Source organism: Apodemus sylvaticus, chromosome 1, assembly GCF_947179515.1.
Source record: "Apodemus sylvaticus chromosome 1, mApoSyl1.1, whole genome shotgun sequence".
In the NCBI taxonomy this organism is placed as follows: domain Eukaryota; kingdom Metazoa; phylum Chordata; class Mammalia; order Rodentia; family Muridae; genus Apodemus; species Apodemus sylvaticus.
The window spans coordinates 37,226,350-37,250,725 of NC_067472.1; the positions used below are offsets into that span (position 1 = coordinate 37,226,350).

The 24,376-nt window shown below is 42.8% G+C and overlaps 1 protein-coding gene across 3 annotated transcripts in view; it reads right to left on the minus strand.

Annotated features, from left to right (window-relative positions):
• Dock8 (dedicator of cytokinesis 8) overlaps positions 1–24,376 on the minus strand; it is a 196,820-nt gene that overhangs the window by 114,930 nt on the left and 57,514 nt on the right. For all 3 annotated transcript variants that reach the window (XM_052187973.1, XM_052187992.1, XM_052187982.1), the window contains 4 exons: positions 24,043–24,218; positions 19,716–19,787; positions 7,659–7,782; positions 5,881–6,096 (listed from right to left, as the gene is read on the minus strand). In XM_052187973.1, coding sequence (XP_052043933.1) covers positions 5,881–6,096; positions 7,659–7,782; positions 19,716–19,787; positions 24,043–24,218 — 588 coding nt within the window. The remainder of the gene's footprint in view (positions 1–5,880; positions 6,097–7,658; positions 7,783–19,715; positions 19,788–24,042; positions 24,219–24,376) is intronic.

Genomic DNA, 24,376 nt, shown 5'->3' on the forward strand with positions numbered 1-24,376 from the left:
ATTCAGGTCATTTGGTTTGGTAAAGAGCACCTTTAATGGCTGAACCAGCCCACTGACTTCTTGTCAAGTGGTTTTTGTTTTTTTTTTTTTAAATTTCAAATGTTATCCCCTTTCCTGGTTTGCCCTCCACAACCCTCCTATCCTATCCGTCCTCCCCCTGCTTCTATGAGGGTGTTCCCCCACCCACCTACCCACTCCCACTTCCCCACCAACATTCTTCTACACTGGGGCAACGAGCCTTCATAGGACCAAGGGCCTCTCCTCTCATTGATGCCTGACAAGGCCATCCTCTGCTACATATGCAGCTGTAGCCATGGGTCCCTCTGTGTGTACTCTTTGATTAGTGGTTTAGTTCCTGGGAGCTCTGGGGCGGAGGGGGGGGGGGGGATTGTCTAGCTGGTTGATATTGTTGTTCTTCCTATGGTGTTGCAAACTCCTTCAGCTCTTTCAGTCCTTTAATTCCTCCATTTTCAGTCCAATTGCTCAGTCCAACGGTTGGCTGTAAGCATCCATTTCTGTATTTGTCAGGCTCTGGCAGAGCCTCTGTCAAGAGTTTTAATAAGTAAATGTGTTGTCTAAGTTTCAGACTTGAAATTTGAGTCAAAATAAATATCAATTCTTATAATAGAGCCCTGTCTTGGTTTGTTTTTAAATATCTTCAATAGGTACTAGAGGCTTGAAGTTGAATTATAAGTTATATACCCATACGCAGCTAACATACGCTGACATTTTAGGTGTGAAACAACTTAATGGTGACAAGAACTTCCAACTGTCAAGTCCTATCACAACTTTACATTTAAATCTGCACCGTGGACCATGTTATCTCAACTGTATTCCTATTATGCAAAGACAAATAATGTACATCTTTGAAAGCTTTAATTCACACGCCCACAGTAGGTTGTCTAACTCTACTGTGCCTACAGGAATCCAAAGCACTGGGTCACTGTCTAGCTGTCTTTTCCTAGGCAATAAATGGTCAGGGTTCCCTCACCCCAAATATAGCTCAGTAATCACTTTTCCCAATAGCAGTTGTCACTTCATGATAAGTCTGTACCTAGTTTGGTGAGATGATCCAAGTGGTAAACTCACTGCCACTCCACCCACCCTCCCTCTCTCCAGCTCCCACTGAGCGGCATTTGCTGGTGGAACTACCGACTTCCCCTCAGGTGACTTCCCCTCAGGAGGTAAGGTGGGCTCCTGTAGAGAAAGCTGGGACTGTCAACATAACCAGAGCAGATATCTCTGCAGGGAAGACCCATTTTCTAGAGAAAACATCACACTTAGTATTTCTAATAGTAGCTCTGGTTTGAATTAGAACGTTTAGAATACTCTTTTATATAGTCTTTAGTTGAGGAAATTTTAAACACATAGAGGTAGATATACTAGTAAAAGGAACCACCATTTTTGCTTGCTTGGCCCCAATAATTTCAGCTCAAGCTGCCTGGTTTTGCCTAGACACTCCTTGTCAGTTCCCCACACTTAATACTGGATCATTTAGAAGCAAGTTCCCACACATCAGATAATTTCATATGTAAGTATTACAGTACAGCCAGGGACTTTTTAAAACATCAGCAGTAACATTATTGACCTAAAAAATGAATCTGAGTTTTACTGTCACAAAATATTTTGTATCAGTTTGCTAAGTCAGGATTCCTAAGCATCTTATATCTGAATTTATTGAGGCTTCACAGGTAACAGAAATAGGAGATCATTCCCAAGTAATTGTAGGAGGAAATGGGATACTTTAGTAGATTCCTGAGGTTTTCATCATCCTGGGATATCTGTGTGTGTGTGTGTGTGTGTGTGTGCGCGCGCACATGTATATAAGTGTGTGTTTATATATGTGTAGATGTGTGCATGTGTTTGCCTGTGTGTGCATGTTTCTGTGTATGTATGGGTACATGTGTGCTATGTGTTTGGGTGGTTTTGCCTCTGTATGTGTGTGTTAAGAGAAGAGGGAGAGAAGCATGGTAGTCTTCCATTTGCTTATCCTGTGAATCTAGAGCCGGCTCCACATCTGACTTCTGTGATTTTGTTATGGGATCCAGTGAGTACCCTCCTCCTCTGTTTAAAACCGTTTTAGTCAGGTTCCCTCACTTGTAGTCAATAGAGTACACAGTAGACCACTCTGTGATGTGAGGTAGAAGAAGGCCATCTTTCTTAAGGATTAACACAGAGGATGCCTATCACAGGATGGGTCTGGTCTGATTTAGGAGAGGGCTTGCATGGTGAAAACTTGGTAGCTAAATCCTTTGACCTGTTCTACAGACTCAAATTTTCATTAAAAGAGTTTGCCATTCCAATGTTCTATACTAGGAAATAAAATAGTGTAACATAAAATAATCTCATGCCATTAAAAAAAAGTCAGCATTTGTAATCCTTTTAGAGCAGGCAGAGTTCACCTGTTCCACTGGACCGTCCTGGCTGAAGTTCAAGTGGCCAGCACAAACATCATTTCTGTGAGAATGACTTCAAAATATTAAAGGGTAGGGTAGAGGCTCTCAAGCATTTTACACATTCCAGTTTACAAGTGGTTGGTATGCTAATTACACTGCATTCCTCTCCACTCAATAAAGGCAGCCACTGGGACCTCTGGTAAGATATAATTTTCAGCCCGCATCTGAATTTCTGCATTGTCTTAAAAGCCATAAAACAAAGCTCTACAGAACAGTTTACAGTTCACTCTTCAGTCCAGTTAAACTGGACATCCTCCCACTCCACCCAGGGGAGACTCTGAGTCATCCTCCTGCCCCTTCCTGCACTTTCTTCTCTCATGCAACTGCCACTTTAGTGTCTTACGTTACACTGATTGTCTTCATCATGGAGATGGGCAGAAAGCAAGGAAGTAAAAGTCAAATCTGTTAGATCCAATATTTCTTGACAAATCTGATTTTTTAAAGTCTTAACGTGAATAAAGTTGAAACATTAGAAGAACTGACTTTTAAAACATGCCTGTGTTTCAACAGTGTGTTGTATGCAGACAGGTAAACAAACACAAAGACTATAATTTAGTTTATCTGCTGATCCTTGAAGAAATAGCTTGAATGTTTCCATTCTTAGATTCTAGTTCAAAATATGGTGATGATAGTATTTCCCAAATTCTTTCTAACTAGTTTTTAAATACATATTTAAAATTGATAATAAAATTATATTCATGGGATAAAATGTGATGTCGGATGTATTCACTGTAGAAAGATTTTTGTTTGTTGTTTGTTTTTCAAGACAGGGTTTCCCTGTGTAACCCTGGCTGTCCTAGAACTCCATCTTTAGACCAGGCTGGCCTCAAACTCATAGATATCCACCTGCCTCTGCCTCTCAAGTGCTGGGAGTAAAGGTGTGTACCATTCCCATCCAGCAGCAGAAGATTCTTATACATTACCTTGCCAACTTATTGTTTTGTTTGGTGGTGAGAAAGTTAAGTTTACTCTTACTAACAATTTAAAAATGCATACTACTATATCATCAATTGTGGATTTTATACAGTAAAATCCAGTGTTCCAGTTTAACTGAAACTTACTTTCTTTTGATCAATCTTTCTCCCTATCTATCCACCCACAAGTCTTAGTTACTTCCTCTTTACATTCTCTTTATGAAATCCCTCCCCCCTCTGTGTGTGCATGAGTGTGTGTGTGTGTGTGTACTTACCCATGAAGGCCACAGATCATTAGATATCTTCCTTTCTACCTTAGTTTTGAGTGAGAGTCTTTCACTGAACCATTTCTATGAGATTGGCAGTGACCCCGGATCCATCTGTCTCTGTGCCAGGGTCAGGGTTCCAGACACATGCCACAGTGTGCAGCGTCATGTAGGTGCTGGGGCCTTCACACTTATGCAGCCAACACACAGTGTGCAGCGTCAGGTAGGTGCTGGGGTCTTCACACTTATACAGCCAACACACAGTGTGCAGCGTTATGTAGGCGCTGGGGTCTTCATACTTATACAGCCAACACACAGTGTACAGCGTCATGTAGGCGCTGGGGTCTTCACACTTATACAGCCAACACACAGTGTGCAGAGTCATGTAGGTGCTGGGGTCTTCACACTTATACAGCCAACACACAGTGTGCAGCATCAGGTAGGTGCTGGGGTCTTCACACTTAGACAGCCAACACACAGTGTGCAGTGTCATGTAGGTGCTGGGGTCTTCACACTTAGACAGCCAACACACAGCGTGCAGCATCATTTAGGTGCTGGAGTCTTCACACTTATGCAGCCAACACTTTACCCACTGAGCTGTCTCCCAAGGTACTTACTGATTCATTTAATGATGAGCAATCTGTTTTTCAATGTATCAGATTACTCTTTAAGGTTTCCATTCATTTATATATTTGATTAGGGCATGAGGGGTGGAGGTCAGAGAACAACCCTCAGGGCTTGGTTCTTTCACTGGCGCATGGGCTCTGGGGATCAAGCTCTGGTCATCAGTGTGTCCCATCTTTCTGGTCCCAACCTATTAATTTTTAATCTGCTTCAGATGAAACTGCAACTAAGACAAATAGCTAAGAAACCAAAACAACTGGAAATTAAAGGTAAAAGAGAAGCAACTAGGGTCGGGGGTGGAAGCAGAAGTTGCCCTGCTTGGTGGTCATCAGACGCGTGACTCTAGGCTAGGGATGCTGAGGGCTTGGGGGACATTTCCCCTCACATCCTCCTAGAGGTGGGGCTGGATGATGAATAGACCATGATGGACTTGATGCTGCATGTCCTTCCTGCTGCTTCCTGTTGTCTCCTTACAGGTCAGTGGGAAGTAAATCAAAGGGAGTGGGGTGGGGAGGAGTGGGGTGGGGAGGAGTGGGGTGGGGAGGAGTGGGGAGCTGAGAGGTCACAGGAGCAGCAGCTGCAGAGGAGCAGGCCTGGGCTTTTCTGAGGTCTTGCTTGGTCCAGGGACCAAACTTCAAAGACTTACAACTACAGACAGGAACATTATCTTTCACGCAAAATCTCAGCAAATCCTATTCACTGTTATTATTTGTCCATGCATGTTTATATGAGGACACTCGGGCAGGCGTGTGCCTCAGTGGGGATGTGGAGGTTAGGGGACCCTTCTGTGGAGTCAGATCTCTCCCAACACTTTTCTGTCAATCTGTGGATCAAACTCAGGGCTCCAGGTTTGCCTGGGAGGCACTCCTGTCAACTGAGCCATCTCTCCAGCCCCCAGATCTTGTTCTTACAACTGCACCTTATATAAAACATGAGCAGCAGAGATGGAACAGATGTCTGTTCTGGTGAGACCTGGGAGTCTAGGGATCCTGACAAGCAAAGGGGAAGGCTGCAAAGAGCCCATGGCACACAAGGAGTCACAGCACCTAAGGTTCAAACAATGACTACCTCTCACACCATCCAAAGTGCTCCAGCAAGTAACTGCAGGCAAGGTCTCAACTGCTCTGGGCCAGCTCCAGTAGATGAAGAGGTGGGAAAACAGGATTCAAAAGCTTCACACACTAGGAACATGGCTGTGATTATCTCTGCCTAGAGCACATTCAAAGCAAGCATCTACACTTGCTCATTAGGGCCACGGGGCAAACATCTTTTAAAAACATTTAATAACACCAGGCTTTAAATAACAATGTGTTTCTGCTGGATTGGTTGTGAAACATAGCCCCAAGTAACTGCCTGGCTGGTTCTGAGTGATGTACTGTACACAGACCCTTGAAATGTTCAGGAAATTAAAGTACTATGAAAATTCTAGTTATTGCTATAGAAATCCCATCAGGAAGATGATCAATAAATGGCTCTCCAGCAACACAAGTGTGTTTAGGTGAAGAATAGCCACGCAGAAAGCATTCTGATATTCATGCTGCTCTACAGTGGCAAAGAGCAGAACAATACTTGGATTCCCCGTTGCCACCAATATCCTCCCCTAAGGACACCTGCACCCACCTCATCCACGGACGGATAGAGGGCGAAGAGCTCAGCTGGCCGATTGGCCTTACGGGCCTCCTCTTTCTCCTTCTCAAAGTCCTCAGCGCTCACAAGCTGAAGCAGGTTTTCCAGCCGCTCATCAGGCTGCAGGCTGCGGAGGTCGAAGTCACAAGAAGTGAGGGGGCCCTTCCCAGACACGTCACATAGCACGTTTAAGGGACGACGGGGTCCTGTCTGTTAGAGAAAACAATCAGTCTTTATGAAGGTCAAAGTCCTCAATGAGAACTAGACTCAGGGATATCTCAAGACTGCTCCAGCAGGGGACTATAGAATCTACAGTCTCAAGGAAATTTTTGTTTGTTTGTTTGTTTGTTTGTTTTAACAATCTGAGGGCTTGAGAGGACTGTTCTTGGCTTTCTGGTGAGACTACCCTGAAGTGAGGTGCTCTTTCTCTCCCGGAAGCAGGTCAATTCCTCACCAGTTAGATAAGCCAGTCCCAAGCAGGGATTTGAAAACACATCACTGCGTTCCTATCAGTTATTGGCTGAATCCAAGTCTCTTGGGATCCATGCTCATGTCTCAGGCTGGAGCAAACAGAGCTGGGACAAGGCATAGCTGGGACAAAAGCGCCTGGACTTTGAACGGAGGGACAGTTTTCTAATCAACTTCAGAGCTTGAGTTTAGAGACTAGAAATTAAGACAAACTCTAAGGAACGTTCAAAAAATGTATATATGCTCTAAAGCTGAATTTTAAATTTACAAATACAGACATATGGGATTGGGATACACTTATCACAGCAATTATGGGAGCAAGCATCAAAGAAAAATCACACCAGCTCAGCAATAGCTTCTGGGTGCAACAGGAATTCATCTACCTCTGTCTGTTTTCTCACCTACAGCATCAGCCTGAGAAACAAACACACCAACTTAAAAACAGTGCGTCATGGCTAGCTCTTCTACATTTCTGTTCTAAAATACACACAGCCTAAAATGCATCATCTCAGTCATCTTTTGGTAGGGCTAAGTACTTTCATTCTATAGAGCAACCATTCTTACTTTCCATACGATTCTCTATGTCTTGCAAAACTGAAACTCTGTATTCACTAAACAGTAACTCCCCATCCCTCCCCAGTCGCCAGGCAACCACTTTTGATGCCCTGTTCTTCCACAATGCATACTTGATTGCTTCCATCTTTTGGCTACTGGGAGTAATGTTTCTATGGACATAGGTATATGCAGCACTGACTTAATCAACTATCACTGCTTTGTGAAAATAATGGGAACAGCAGTAACTGTAGCCAGCATTTATTAGACACTAAGGCTGGCATTGTTCAAAATCTTAACACATTCTGACTCACTCAATACTCATATCATCTCACAAGATACTTAGTATCATCCTTGGCTTCCAGGGAAGAAAACTAAAACTCAGAGAGGTTAATGACAGAGCCTGGGGATCACTAAGAAAGGTCAGGCATCCTGAAGGTGAAGGCTTTGACTCATCCCGGCTCTAACAGGGAGGGGCCTACTGCTGGTCCCTTCCTCAGCTATAGCCCCTTCACTTTTTCCATTTTAATCACTGTGCTTTGGGGTTTCTATTTGAATCCTGGTTTCTGCAGCTAGCTACAAACCACTTTCAGAAAATAGTCACTGACTCAATGGTAGAGTTCCTCCTATTTGAATGCTCTGAATCTGACTTTTATTCTAGTTTTGTGGGTTTTTTTTTTTTTTGAAGTTGACAGTATGCCTCAGGCAGAATCATCTGTCACCTGGTAACCATGTTTGCTGACAGGAAGTACCTGAGTGGCCGGTTCACTGCACTCCAAGGTTTCTGACTCAAACGTCTGTTTCTGAAGCGTCTTGTGAAAATCTCTGCGAGATCCAGTCTTTTTAAAGCTGCAAAACTCTGCACTTCCTTGGTTTCTTTCATTGTTGACATGATTTGATTTGGAGGGAGACGGGGAGCAGGAGAGAGAGAGAGAAAGAGGCAATGCATTAGATTAAAAATAAAGTAACACACAAGGGGAGAGAGGCCGCGCAGAGGGCGACTGTAGTGCTTCCATCTGAGGACGCACCCAGCTCACACACAAGGCTCTGTTGTAGTGGCATAGGACCTGGCCTCCTGGCTGGCCTATTATGAAAGGCAGAGATGCCTGGGAAAATGCCATTGGTAGAGGTGTGGTCACTTCAGCTGTAGGCACTTGGTTCCAAGCTGAAGCTAAACTGTGACTGCAGTGTAAGAGGCTGAAATGAATCTAGCAGTATGTAGAAGCAGCAAACAGAGATTGTTTGAAGATAAAAATAGAGGAAACTATTTCAACTCCACATCAATGTTCTTGATGAGTAAGAAAAGCAGGACACCACAAAGGAAAAATATTCAAAATAATGCATGCACCAACGATCTTTGCTAACACTCACAGAGCCACTCTGGAAACTTCAGGAGAACACAGTCAAAGGGATGGGTTTATAGGTCAGTGTGGGGGGCCAAGCTCTGCTCAGCACACATGCACGAGGGCCTAGATTCATTGGTGTGTATTTTCATCCTCCCTCCCTCCCTCCCTCTTTCCCTTCCCTCCTTCCCTCGTCCCTCTCTCTTTTCTCCTGTCTGTCTCTCTGTGTATATGTATATATATGACTGTCTGTCCATCTGTCTGTCTGTCTCTCTCTGTGTGTGTGTGTCTGTCTGTCTGTCTGTCTCCCCCATTCTCTCTCTGGGAGAAGTCTAAAATAGAATGGCTAAGACAATCACTGGAGAAATAAGACCATGATGGAGAAAGGAAGAGCTCTAATTTATCATTTCACAGCTATGGAAACCAACATGTATATTCCCTATTTTTCTGACTGAAAGACTTCTTGGAAAACACGCTCCAAAATGTATACACACCTAATTTGTGTGCTTTCTTTTTTAAAAAAATGTTTATTTATTTTGTTTTATGTATGAGTGCTCTATCTGCATGAACACCTGCATGCCAGAAGAGAGCATCAGACCACATTATAGATGGTCTTGAGCCACCACGTGGTTGCTGGGAATTGAACTCAGGACCTCTACAAGAGCAGCCATTGCTCTTAATGGCTGAGCCATCTCTCCAGCCCTTCCTGTTCATTCACTCTGGCCCTGCTTGCTCCGACTCAAAGATTTATATGTAAGTACACTGTAGCTGTCTTCAGACACTCCAAAAGAGGGCATCAGATCTCATTACAGATGGTTGTGAGCCACCATGTGGTGGCTGGGATTTGAACTCAGGATCTTTGGAAGAGCAGTCAGTGCTCTTATCTGCTGAGCCATCTCTCCAGCCCCATCTGCCAACCTCTTGAAAGTCATTCTTAATCAACAAGTCTAGGGAGCCACACGGAGTGGGGAGCAGACCTTCTTTGTGTATGAAGGGGAAATCCCTGGGTGGGTGGCAAGGTGGCTCAACAGGCAATAGTGCTTTCCACCAAGACTTATGGCTGGAGTTTGATCCCTGGAACCCAAATAAGGCAAAGAGAGAAGTCACTGCACATACCCTGTGACCAGTTCCCAGGCAGCCACACACAAATAAATAACTGAATAGATGGAAAAGCTGTGGGTGATCTAGTCCTTCACCTCGCCTACGTGGCCATACTGTGGGTGGTCTAATATTCCAGGAAGAGGAAATAATTAAACTAAAGTAGTGGCAAATATAGGCAAATAAGAAGTATTGTCTTGCAATTAGACCCAAATGAGAACACACTAGGCCTGTGGTTATTAGCTCTGTAATGCCCTACGTGGAGCAGAAGAAAAAAAAAAAAGACTATAAATACTAACCCCAATCCCTCTGAATCCGTTCTAACTGTCCATGATGCTGTCTGCAGTTACTTTTTAAGACCCATTCCCTCCAAAGAGAACTGAATCCAAAAAAGGTTAAGTATTATAAGCACCTTTTCAAGAAAAAATTGGGTTATAGACAAACAAAACAAAATAAACTGGAGGAACAGTCAAAAAGCTTGTGGTGTTGCTGTCTTAGCAACCAGGATTGCACTCCGTTAGCTAGCCTTTTCCCAGATCTTATAAACTACATCTATTTCTAAGAGTATTTACTTATAAGCAAGCAAATACATACACACACACACACATACATAAGCATACACGCGCGCACATACACACACACACACACACACACACACACATACACACACACTTTAGCCTTTGAGACTTGTACTTTGGAAAGCAGGAAGACTATTGTGCCCATGTTGGAGTCAGAGAAACTTTTCTCTCTCTCCTCAGATCCTTCAGCATCCACTTCCCCATTGTAAGATCTCAGAAAGCCACAGTGTTCTTCTTGGAAGCAGGGGTAAAGCTGGCTGAGGAGAGGCAGAAGCTGGCAAACACAGAGGTGACTCATTCCAGAAGTGCCAGCATGGAAGGAGCCGCCACTGAGTAGGTAGTGAGCCGGCTGGCTCAGTGCCTCTGGCTACAGGCATCTCAGCCTAGTCGCCCCACCCTGGCAACTGACTCAAACAAAGCCACGCTCCCATTGAGCCCGTGTGAAGACACAAGGAAGGTGTGGAAATAGGCAGACTGGGAGAGCAACTGTTCACACAAAATGAATACAGCCATCGCTCGCCAAACTCTGTCTTAAACACCTTTCTTATATACTCAGGAATGCCTCCGAAACCAAAGACCTCTTGAAAGCATTCTCTCTAGAGGCCAGAATGTGCAGCAGGCAGAATCTGGCTGAGTGGGAAGGGGATGGACTCAGACGCTGATCTGGGCAGGTGGCCTCGTGTCTCTGAGTCAGTTTCCTTGGGATGGAAAAGGGGACAACAGAAGTTCATCTTAAGAGTTTATTGTGAGGATCAGAAAAAATAACTGTGCCCTTCTCTTCTCTCCTCATCTCCCTTTCCTTCCCATTTCTCAAACGTCCCCCTTTCTTTCCTCCTCTCCCTGTACAACTAGGTATTAAAACCTTAAGATGCACTGGAACAAGCCTTCTTTGTCTTGGTGGTGGTGAGTAGCCTGGGAAATCCAGAAATGGAACTCGAATCCAGGATAGGGTAAGGAAAGCATTTATTGTAAAAGTGCTGCCCTCACAGAGGGGTGAATTGGAGCCCAAATGGTGCAAGGAAGATCTCGGGGCATGGGCAGCCAGGCACATGCTCGTCACTGAGCCTGAGTCAAGTAAAGAAGCACTTGTAAGAAGGGACACCTGACAGGAGTCGTCGGGCTTAGGCTCAGAGACAGGGCCCCAGGTACCAAGGGGCATTCTGGTACCGTGTCAGTGCAAGAAGAGGCTCATCTGGGAAGGAGCCTGGTGTCATGGTTGACTGGGGTGGAGGAGAATATGGGCAGTGGGTACACATAGGAGGGTTAGACAACTTAGAAACATGAAGGACACAGGAGCCATATTTTGCCAAATAAAAGAGTTAAACTATCAAAAGGAGAATGCTAGAGCACACACTGTGAAGTCTGATGCCCAGGCCAACAAGAACTCATGGTTTCCACTCTGTTCACTGACAGAACATGAGGAACAATACCTCAGTGAAAATGGGCACACTTAACACGTACAGCCTGGCTGTTGAGTGCCACAGTCCACTAACTGAGGACACAGTCACTAACGCATGGCCATGTCTGAGAGCCACGGCGAATCCAGGAGGAGGGGGGAAGGGAAATCTAAGAGTTCCTGGAGTATCTTGTGTCAGAGAGCAAGAGTGTCTTCAAAGACTGCTGGGGTCATGGAAAAAAAGACATAAGAGTGGGTCAGAGAGAACGACTCTAGTCACACTGAAGACCATGTGACGCATCAGACGTAAGTTAAATCATTCAATGTAGTAGAAAATTATAGATCCATATTGATAGAAATAAACTGAACGTTTGATAAGGAATGGGATGTCATGGCAATTAAACCCAAGGGGAGGACCATTCTATAAAATAGCTGGCCTATAATTTCATAAGGCAGAGAAGATATACTGAGAAGGTCTTCCGGCGTGAGCAAGGCTAAGGGCTTGGGATACTTCATTGTGTGGCTTGGAACTGGATCCCTGAAAGAACATTCTTTGGATATTTGATGAAAAATGAAGTCTGAAGATTAGTGGTATTAAAATATTAATATTTGTTTTCAGAATGTGGGGGTTGTTATATGGCAACTATATAATGGCAAATGTACTTGTTTGTAACCATCACACACTAATGTAGGCAGGATGATGGGGAAACAGGTAGGGAACCTAGATTCATATGACTAGTGGTTCTATATGTACAATTTTTCTACAAATTTGAGGTTGTCTCCAAATACAAGGAGAGCAATGTGTCAGACACTTGGCACCGTGGCAGAAACTACAGGGACCCCAATCGAATCCCCTTTACCAACTCATGCACAGTTCTCCAGCTGCTGTGAGCATAGGAATTGCCAACTCATCTTACCTTCCTATCCCCCCAGGCCAACCTATTACTTCGGCTCCATGTTAATTATAAAGACTGGTATTGGAACTCAACAGTCCCATACTTCAGAGAAGGACTGCGAGACAACTTTACAGTCCAGCTTTTCTCTTCATGACACTGATGCAGACTAAGGCTAAATATGATCTGAGACCACCCCTATCCTCAGCAGACTCCACTCCAGACTTTCTGAAGACCAACTCTTGAAAACCACCGGCATCTGAATCCCTGCCCTACTTTCTGCTTCTAGGGTGGCAACAAAGACAGTTACATGCCAGCTGTCATCATTAGCACCAGGGACAACACTGTCCCATGCTATGTCAATGAATGCACTCTTAACTCCAGACACTTAACTCATAAATACATTGAACTTCAAGGCTTCTACTATTTCTGCAGAATGACATTGTTTTTTGGAGGGGATCTGTACTTAGCTATCAGAAAGAAGAGCTCTGCGAAGCACCCACTGAAGCATTCCGCTTGCAGGATGCTACAAAGCCCTGTAGAGTCAGTTGTCCTGATTAAACTCGTGGCATCCGCGGCTCCAGGTTTTTATGAGATCCTCATCCTACATGTAATGCTAATGTAGGTCTGAAATATGGGGTGAATACTTGGTTGTTAAATGTCATCCATTTTTTCATTTGGCAAATGTTTATTACTTTAATTCTCTTGGGAATAAGGCACCAAGGGGAATATGCACAGCTGAGAGAGAGCACCTAGCCCCAGTGACGTCCGTTTGCTATAGAAGATACCCCAATTACCAGGGAAGACACAGGTAGCTAGAACTTAACTGGACACAGGCGCAAAAGCTTAAATATCAACGAGATGTTTTAAAAACTCTCAGAAGGTTGTGACAGTTTCAGGCCACACAAGAGAAGCCTTTGGCCAGGGCCTCCGCCAATGAGGTCTAGAGCAGGCCGGGATGCTGTTCCCAGCCAGGTCACTGCTCGGCACCATGTAGGCTGATGAACCTGGCTTGCTCTCCATGCTTCAAGAAAGCAGAGCACCTTGACAGCTGGCACAACAAATGTGTGTCATAATCAGCAATTATTGATCAGGGAGACATCTTTATGGTGTTTTGGGAGTAACTGAATTATATGCACTGATGTGTTCAATTTTTAATTGTTTACCAGTTTGCTGGGAGTAAAAATGGAGCAATAAAACAGATGATCCCCTGTTCCTTGAGATGCCCCCTCTCCTTGAGCATGACCTTCCCACAGAATCGCCTCCATCGCTGCGGATGAAAGATAAAGTCCGGGGACTTTTATGATGCTGCCCATAACACCCATGAAATGTTTCACTGTCGCTATGGATAATGCACCAAAAATAAATAGCACGTAAACACATTTAATCACTGGAGACTTTGACTCACCACCAAGACATGAAAACACTCTGAAGTTAATCACCCTGGCTTCATTTAGAGAAAATGACAGGGAAAATTGTGCTTAAAATCCTCACTATCCCTCCAGAGGATGTTATCAAGCATAAATCCGCACAAAATTATGAAGGCATATGAGAATGGGATAAGAAGTGAACGCAGCCCCGCGTGAGTCATCCCATCTGTGCCTAGTATCAAAGCACACGAAACAAAAAGGACTGAAAAACGGTTATCTTCACATAAACACGGCAGTAAAGAGCTCTATCCAAGGAGTCCTTGTAGTCCGAGACTCACAGGTAAAGAGTTCAAGGATAAGAATCTATTTTCCGAGCTCGTGAGATAGCTCAGGAGGTGCTTACTGCCAAGCCTGACCACTTGAATTCAATGCCCTGGGCCCACAAGGTGGAAGGAAAGGGCTTCTTCCTGAAAGTTGCTCTGACTGACTTCCATATATGTGTGTGCACACAGATGCATGCACAGAGACACACATACACACATGTGCATGTGTAAAACACAGAAAAAGTGAAGATATTTATATAAAAAAAGAGATCATGCATCATACATAACTCAATCTTTCCCTTCTGAATGATTAAAATAATAAGGCTAGACTTCTCTCTTGTCCTTCACGGAAGCACTATCTGATTTAAACATGCCAACGACAGGACTTGAGTGGCAAATGCCCACGGAATGAGGAGAGGGGGAGGAGTGCAGTGGCCATTACCCCACACCTCTGCCCATTAAGTGGAATTCAAAGCCATTACCGCAGAGAACAAGGGCATAAAAATCTCTAGATATTACAGAGAGATGTAATAGCAGCCAGGAGATAATTGAGGGATGAAGGAGCTGGTGAAATCAGTGCTTGGCTGCGTGGTTTTAGATGACGAAGATGCTCATGGAGGGCAAAATGGCAGAAAGCAGGCTGCCACCCATCCCCAAAGCTCAGGAAAATATATGGTATAGTCTAAGGGGTTATTTCCTTGACACGATAATTGGAGTGTCTTCACATTTTCTTAGAATGTCATATAAGTAGAATTTTTTTTTTACTGGCTAGCTTATTTTACTCATTTTACTTAGTATAATGAATCTGGTGTTGTCTGTGCATTAGTTTAAATATTCCATCATCTTTCGGAGTAGTACCATTGTATGCACTTACCAGAGTTTGTTTTCTCATTACCCTATTGAATACAATCAGTGTTATTTATAATGTTGGCACCTACAAATAAAAATGTTATAAGCATTTGCATAGAGACTTTTATGTGAACATAGATTTTGCTTCATTTAGTTAAATCCCTAGAGATGGGACTTTGTGGTATATACAGGAATTATGTGCATATATAGATATTTTACATTTACATAAATATGAATATAGAGTTGGGATTTTAGATAAGGGAATAAAAATCCAAATATATGAATGAACATTCAGAAAATAGGTAATAACAGCCCATAGTTAAAATAACAGTAAAATAAGACTGGGGCAATGTATCATATTTTTATTAATAATCCCCAACATCAGCAGCAAATGGATGAAGGGAGCAGCTCCACGTGGAGCTGATCATGAAGTGTTTTAGCTTTTCTGGAGAAAGACTTGGTAGAAGTAATCAGAACACATTAGATGCATGGGTCTCACGGGACATTCCTCTTCTCTGAGGAAATCAAGGCAGCCTTTCAAAAAAAATGGCCTAGTTCTCTGAAACAAGATGATCTCAAAGATATTATTGAAAAATATGATGTATGTTTATAACTTACAAAAAGAGACATCGGTCAGACATGAGGAGGACTCCAGGTGGAGACCATGGAGATGATGGAGACAAACCACAACCAATCAAAGAAGAGTTGTGCAGTCCAATCCCACACCTAATGCTCAGGGAATGATTGAAAAGGCTGAAAAGCCAGAGGGTCTCTTAGTAATGGCAGTGTTACCCCCATAAAGTCTGAGCAACATGACTGCTTAAGCATGAGCCGACATGACATCAGTAGGCATGCCCAATTGGACAGGAGAAAGCCACAGTGGCCGTGACATGCCTAACAGGTGCTGGCAACCAAACACAGGTCCTCTGAAGAGCACGGAGTGCTCCTAACTTCTGAGCCATCCGTCTCTCTGTGCTATGGACTGGAAGGGGCTCATGAAGCCCCACTCTTAGCTGATGGCTGCTGGGAAAGAGAGAACCATTTTTTCCTAGGGATGTTGTGGCTGGTACATTGCCCATGCCCTGGTTGATCGGCCCGAACCCATATGCATGCCATCAGCACCGACTGGACTCAGTGGTAATTAGAGAAAAAGAAAAAGAAAGGAATGAAAGTTGGAGGGGGGTTTGTTGTGGGGGAGGTTGTGTCCAGGAACGGATATGATCAAGTTACGTTGTATATATGTTTGGCCATACATTACCAAAGAATAAATAAAAAAAATGTGTTGTTGTAAAAACTGTATTGGAAACCTAGTAGATGTTGAGTGATGAATGGTGCCTGGATTCTCCCCTTGATTAAAGCATTATGGGGACACACAGCGAATGAATGGCTTCTGGGAGAAGTGTGTATTGCAAGAAGATGAGTATGAAAAATGTAATTTTCATACTCAGCATTTCCAATTCATAGTACCAGAGAACCAAAGGTAGGGGTAGAAAATCTGCCCTTCTGTCAGATGCTAGCCAAAGACGTTCGGAAACTGCCAGTGTTAGAGGCGGAGCCTTATCTCTGCCCACTAGCTTGTCTGGGAAGGAGACTCATGCACGACAGGAGTGTGCTGCGAGGTCAGCCAACGCTAATCTCCAGCCCAGTCTGCTTGACATAATAGAAACATTATTGTTTTCATAAGAGATAACTGCATGGCTAATCACTGCTTCTGAAAAAGAAATGGGTCACGCATGGGAACAGAAACAGCAATCAAGTGGCTAACGGTCAAGACCCATATTTTAACCCCAAACCAGACATTTAAGCTTGACACCAAAGATAAACATCTTAAGGAAAATACCGATATGGATTTAATTACATAAATCATTCTAAGTGTTAAAACATAAACAATATTTAAAATATACTGGGTGAGGAACCTATATGGTAGAAAGGTTAATATATTTAACTTTAAATAAAAGTGTTCTAGTACTGGGGAGATTACTCAGCAATCAGAGCATTTGCTGTGAAGGCAAGATCAGAGTTTAGATTTCCAGAATCCACCTAAAAGCCTCGGAAAGTGAGGACGGGGATCCCTTAAGCAAGCTAATGACACTGGCCGTATTTGCAAACTCTGGGTTTGATGGAGTGACTCTGTTTCAGTGTATAAGGTGAACGAATATTTAAGAAAGATTCCAAACACCAACCTTGTACTTCCACACACATGTGCATATACAAACACACACACACACACACACCATTGAAAGGGAAAAAGTTTGTGTTCTGTTTTTGGTTTTGTTTTTTGAGATAGGGTTTTTTTTGTGTAGCTAGGATGTCCTAGAACTCACACAGTAGACCAGGCTGGCCTTGAACTCACACAGTAGACCAGGCTGGCCTTGAACTCAAGATCCATCTACTTCTGCCTCCCAAGTGCTATGATTAAAGGAATGAACCATCACTGCCCCAAAAAGGAAAAAAAAAAGTTGTCTAAGGTTTTACAAAGCTAAATAGCTCAATAGAGTTGTTTACATTTCTTAAGTAGTACATCAAAGAAAAAATTACCGGTGGCCAACAAATATATGAGAAAAAAGTGTTCAGTTAGATAATCAAAGAAAATGTCAAAAATCACAATTCTTTCACAAAATGAATTATTTTATATTTGCTAATATTCAACATTTAATTCATATATTGATTATATCTCTGGCCTATTATTAAGTATTAAACTTGTACATATATCTTAGACACAGAAATTATAGTTTTTCCCCACAGGAAAAAATAATAAATGTGCACAGGGTTTTAGGGAAAAGGACACTGCTGCATTGGACAAAGCATAAGTACAAAAACAAAAAATTAGGCTTTGCCTAAACATGTGATACGCATGCATCAAGCAATCATTAGTTACTGTGCTGAGGAAGAATAATTAAAAATAAAGACAGGGAATCTTCCCTTACTTTGAAAATTGAGGCCAAAAAAATAGTACTAGAGTTTGATGTAGTATTTATATAAACATATACAACAAAGAGATTTGATTCAATGCCGGTACCTCACTGTCAAATATGGGTATCTACAAAGAATGAAATCTATTCATTTTGGTTTTATTTCTCTATAGTTTTTAAATTTCTACCACGAGCATTTTAAAGTCTTTTTTAAAAAAAAAATAATAAAATAAATTTGTGGAAGATAGAAAAGTGTCCTGAGAGTCTGTGCTGGCAGGAGGAGGGGCAAGTTCAGGGTTTCAAATAGAAAATAAATCTGAAGCCCAAATTTAGTCCAATGGGCCTTTCTGTTTATTGTTCCTTCTTGGATTTCTTTTTTAGAGCTTGAAATAGCCAGAAAAGTGCCTCTAATTATAACATTTTGGAGTCTGAAAACAACTTGTTCTGAAATCTCTCATTTATTAGTAGCATAGCATAATCGTATTGGTCTGGCTGGAAAACTTTGATTTCCACTTGTGTTCTAAGGGAACACAGGCTGGCATGCAGTTTTGTCACCACTACCTTCTATGAGTGGTCCTCCTTCCTCCGCAGCTACTGGAAACAGTATGCGTACTTTTTTTCTAAAAACAAACAAACAAACAAACAAAAAACCAGCACATATTCAGTGGCATGCTTGCAGGAACTGGGTAAAACCCAATGCCAAGAGTCTTACTCTTTGTCCCTGAGAACAGGGATATCCAGGATAAAATTCCTACTAGCGCAGGGAGAGGGGAGGCTGCCTTCCCCAAGCTGCCTATGTCTCAGAGGCTGACATGTATCGAGTGTAGCGAGCCTCACTCTGTAGACACCTGAAGCCTACTTCCCAGGACACACATCCACATATATGTGCACATGGACACATGGCATGGATTTCTGTGTGTTCAAATGCTTCTCATGAGACTGTGCTGTAAAGGTCATTACCATGGAGACAGAAACTTCTGGAAAAAAAAGTCACAAAATGATTAACCCAGAAATAAAAATGCTCTCCATGGAAGATGAGCAAGTACTTTGTTTTGGGGTCACAAATTCCAGTGGCATCTTTGAATCTGAGGCCAAGTTTCAAATCATTATCTTTTCTCTAGGAGTTCATCAAAATAAAAAAAATGAAGAAAAAACTCCAAAAAGTTGGTTTGCTTATTTTTTTTATTAGACATGGTCTTGTCATGCTACTCAGGATGGCTTTGATTTTTTTTTTTTTTTTTTGCTTTTTCAAGACAGGGTTTCTCTGTATAGCCCTGGCTGTCCTGGAACTCACTCTGTAGGCCAGGCTGGCCTCGAACTCAGAAATCTGCCTGCTTCTGCCTCCCAAGTGCTGGGATTAAAGGCGTGCACCACCACCGCCCGATTTTTTTAGGTTCAAAGTATCCTCCTGCCTCAGCTTCTTGAGTAGTTGTACCTGTAGGTAAGTTCTTCCATGCCTGGCTAACTCTACCTATTTATAACTTCTAAAAAGACTCTATTCTCCATGTTTAGAATGTGATTTTCTTCCTCACTGAATAGATCAACAGGCTGTGGTACATCTGTACATTGCAAGATTTTTATTTCCAGTGATAACAGAAAGCAAGGAATGAAGCCGCCAGGGGACAAGATGAGGCAAGCTGACATCAAAGACCACGAAGAAGACTGGTACAGACCAGTTGAGGGCAGGAGCAGAGGCAGGTGGAGCGTCGGGACTCTCACGGCAGCAAAGCCCTTTCATTTGGTGCCACGAGGGTAGAAGCATGTCACGTAATTGTCAAAGGCTATCGAATATATACATCAAAAACAAAACAAAACAAAAACAAAAACAAAAACAAAATGCAGAGACTGGGGATGTCATCTAGCATGTTCTCGCATGAGTGACACTCTGAGAGGGGGATGTGGGAGGTCTCAAGACTTTCTGTTCAGTTTGTCTGTAACCCTAAAACCCCTCCAAAAGTCATTTCATTTAGAAAGAAAAGATCACCCATAATGCAAAATTTACATTTATATAAATTAGCATTTATATACAAAGAGGAGATAAACTTACTTCCGGTTCACGATCAGCCACTCTCGAATATAGGTGTGAACACAGTCCCTGACGTGAGGATCCAGTTCAACTCTAATTCGGTGAAAAATAAGGTAGAATAAGTTATTACTAGGAAAAGCGATAAAATAAATCATTTCCATAATCAAGGGACACAATACCATCTCAGATCTGCATCAATAAGAATGTTAGGGATGTTCTTGCCCATTCTTTTCAAGTGTATGGAGTACTCCTAAGGCAATGATACTTGTGATTTCATTAAACAAATATATTGTCATCATATACTCTGTTGAGTTTCTTTGTTATAGACAATTGCTAAAGTACATCTATGCCTGAAGGCATTAAGATATTCATAGGGAGAAACAGCTATAATTAAACATCAAACATGAAAAATAAGTTCAAATAGTTATTTCTAACAGCTTTATTTTTTTTTTTTGTTCTTGTGTGATTTTGTTTGGGCATGTATGTTTTCCATTTAGAATGCCAAGGACAGCTGCCTTGGGCTTCGGTGGCTTTGAAGATGTAGGTTGTGGATTCTCACCACCATTAGAGATAGTCTCCATTTGTTTCACAGTCTTGAAATCAGAAATAAGGACAGTATAAAGCTTTTGGAATTGTTAGAAACACATTAGTACTAGACATAAATAGACCTAAGAGCTAAAAGATTTTTGATTTAAATATTTTTGCGATTATAATATATCATTTTCCCTTTTCCTTCCTCCAAATGCTCCCATGTTCTTATTCAAACTCATGGTCTCTTTTTCTTTAATTGTTGTTATACACATAAATGTATATGTGTGTATATATATATTCATAAATACAACTGCCCCAGTCCATATAGTTTTATTCGTATACGTATGTTTTCAGGGATAACCATTTGATATTGGATAAGCGATTGGTGTGTTCTTCCTGGAGAAGATTATTTCTCTGCCTCTCAGCATTCCTTAGCCACCTGTAGGTCTTTGTCTAGGGTTGAGGCCTCTGGGCTTTCCCGCTTCCATGTTACACTATAAGCCTAGATTTTGCATTTGTGGGACAGGGATGGAATAATTTGGAGGCTGGATGTCTTCCAAAGGCCCACCTCTTAAAGTCTTAGTCTCTGGCATGACATGATTGAGAAGTGCTAACTCTTTAGGATGTGGGGTCTTATGAAAGGTCCTGAAGGGCACCCTGGACACTGCTCTCTTCCTCTCCGTCTTTTGCACCTGGCCACGAAGTGGACACAAATTACTTGTCCTCTGCTATAGTCTTGGTGTCACTGAAACACCAAAGCACTGCAGCCCAAACAGCCGGGGGCTGAAATCTTCAAAGTTGTGAACCAAATAAATGTTCCTCCATTTTAGTTGATTTATCATGGATATTTGTTACAGTAAAGGGAAACTGGCTAACACAAGGAGACAGGACAGAACTCATCCATGGGACTGTTATCAGTCCAAGATGAAATTCTGCAAAGGCTAGATATGAGATTTCTTGGCCCTGACGACCCAACCCCCAGTTCCATTCCTCATTGACTCTGTAACCTTCTGCCAGTCATCCAACCCTCCTCTGTCTCATTTTCTTCACCAGCAAGTGTTGATGTAATAAGAGGGCCTCCTTCAGAGAATCACCACGACGAAGATTTGATGCTAACGTGCAAGGTGCTTGAAAGGGTGTCTGGCGCACGGTAAGAGCTCTGTGCTAGCGAAGACTTAGGTGACATCGCTATGTACCGGGCAGACTCGAGCACTTAACATGTATCTATTCAACAAGACAGGCACTGCTGTTTTTCTTGTTGTCCAGAAGAACGAGGTGTTAAGGACATTAATCCAAGTCATAGACCAAGTGGCCAAACCAGGACCTGCGGGTCCAATCACATGACTACCACTACTCAATATAGGTCCTGAGTGAAGCACAGGATGGTCACATACAGTCACTAGTGGCTACTCTCATGGTCACCAGAATGTTTTCTCTGCCTGCCTTTCTCATTACAGAAGACTCTGGCAACAACTGAGATAGCTCAGGCGCCTGAAAGCCATCAGAGAGGCAACATAGTCTCTGTAAGTCACAGCAGCCAAATGGTATCTCACTTACCAAACGGCTATAGAAAAACCTACCCTTATCAAAGTTTTAAAGGTCCTTCTATCTCTAGACTTCCTGCATTTTATACCAGTTCTTCTACTGGTCACATTTAAAGATAAATATTCACACAAATAAATAATGTAACCCTACCAAAGATGAAAATGCGTTGTCAATATTCAAACCGCACTTGAAGAAATGGCCTGACAGGAAGAAAAATATTCCCCAATAATGACAGAGACCTGGTTTTTTGGGAAACAAGTATTTGTAACACGGACTAGAGCTGCACACATGGCTAGCTTGCTGTGTAAAGGGAAACTGACCCAAGAGGAGAACAAGGGGACTTCCCACGTCCCAGCTGTTGACATCCATGCTGAAACATAACCTAACACAGAAACACCTGTCTCGCACTCTTCTTTCTGGGACTTTCTGGGAAAAATGAGAAGACTTGAAATGTTCAAGGCAGTGTTTTGGATTAAAAAATGAATGAAAATTAAAGTCACCCAAAATCTCCAGTGAGACAGGGGCGTTCATCCTACTTCACTCAGACGTGAGTCCACAGTTGCTGGACATTGAGTGTTAATGCCCACGCCAACGCCCACACCAATGCCCACACCAACACCCACGCCAATGTCCACACCAATGCTCACACTATGCTCAGAAGCACAGCTCTAAGCAGTTTTTTGAACATTCATTTTACAATGCTTCTGCCCTGTCTCTCCTATATGAAACTTCTGTAAAGGAAGGGGGTTTCCCTTCCTCATCTTTTAATCTCAGAACTCAACAGATGTTCAATAAACGTATATGGAAACTTAAGTTACTAATTTGATACAGGCCTTTGTACAGAAACAAATAAAAGATCTTAATTCTTTTACATTCATTTATTTTATGTATGTTTGTATGTGTGAGTGTGTGTGCACGCATGTGTGTACACATACACCTATACATGGCTATCAGAGACAACTTAAATGAGTCAGTCCTGGGAAATGTCTTTCCTGCTGAACCATTACTGGCCCATAAAATGCTTTTGAGAGAGGCATTTGAATACTTGTTATGAATACTCTTAACAATCTGCAAATAGGGACCATGAGGGAGGCTTCTTGAGGTCATGGTCACAAAGCTGGTACCCAGCAGTCCAGTTCTAGGGCCTGTAAGCTTAACTTCTTTTGGACCGTCCCATCCTGTTCCACTGCATCCCTTAAACTCTGTCTTAGTTCTCACACAGCTTTCCAAAGCCTTTGGCTAAACCAGTTTAGAAATTGTGCATATGATGTGTGAGGCCTGTACTAGGTCCTCAGCACCAGAAAACAAACAAACAAGCAAACAAACTCTGCCTACATCTAGGTAGCAATATTATATGTGCTGTAGATGTTAGTGGATTGAGTAGTTTTGCTCCTTTTAAAATATGTGTGTGAGTGTATATGTATGTATCTATGTGTGTGTATGTATGTATGTGTGTGTGTGTGTGTGTGTGTGTGTGTGTGTGTGTTTGTGTGCACCCACGCATGGTGCTGAGTGTGTGCATGTGGAGGCAGTAAGCAGATGTTGGGTATCTCCTTAGTTACGCTTTAGTTTTAAGGGAGAGTCTCTCAGTGGACCGGGAGCTTACTAACTGGCTAGCCTGGCTACCCAGCAAGCCCCAGTGATGCTCTCTGCCTTGTTAGCACTGCAGTTAAAATGCATGCATGGCACCATGCCTTGCTTTTTCTGTGGGTGCTACAGATGGGAGCTCAGGTCCTCACATCTCCTTAGGCCCTAAAATGTTTATATATTTTTTTAAATAAAAAAAAAATGTATTAACTTCTTTGTAATTCTAGGGATCAAATCCAAGACCTTGCACATGTGAGACAAGCATTTTACCAATGCCCTATAGCCCATTCCCCACCCCCCACACCTCCACCCCTTGTCGTCCCCACCCCACACCCCTCTACCCCCACCCCAATCCAAAGTTTGTTTCTTTTCAAGAGTACTTCAGAGCTGGGCGTGCTGCTGCACACTTTTTGGCCCCAGCACTTCAGAGGCAGGAGCAGGAGGGCTGTAACTCTGAGTTCAGCTTAGGCTACATGGCAAGACCTGCTTCAAGAAATAAGAAAGAAAGAAAGAAAGAAAGAAAGAAAGAAAGAAAGAAAGAAAGAAAGAAAGAAAGAAAGAAAGAAAGAAAGAAAGAAAGAAAGAAAGAAAGAAAGAAAGAAAGAAAGAGAGAGCGCGCAAGAGAGAGCGGGAGAGGTTCAGAATCAGCATCCTTCCCCTTTCATAATTCCAGAAAATGATTTACCCTTCCTCTGGTAGAGAGTGCTGCAAAGTCCTACATTCCTTGGGTGTGAAGGCCACATGTAGGTCTTCATCCGTGAGGTCTCCCAGCTCCTGGGCCAGCTCCGCATCCAGGCTGTTTAAGTGTGTCATCATGAGTCCTTCAAAGTCCACCGGCTCGACGGGCTCATAAAGCTGAGGCTGGAGGGAGAGGGAGGGGAGAGGGCCGTTCCCACCAGGCTTCCTGGTGGAGTAGACGGACCCACAGACACACAGGCACGCAGGCAGGCGGTGGATATCTGTCCTGCCCTCCCTGTCAACCCTGCGTTTCACTTTTAGCCTAAATGAAGCGACTGGAG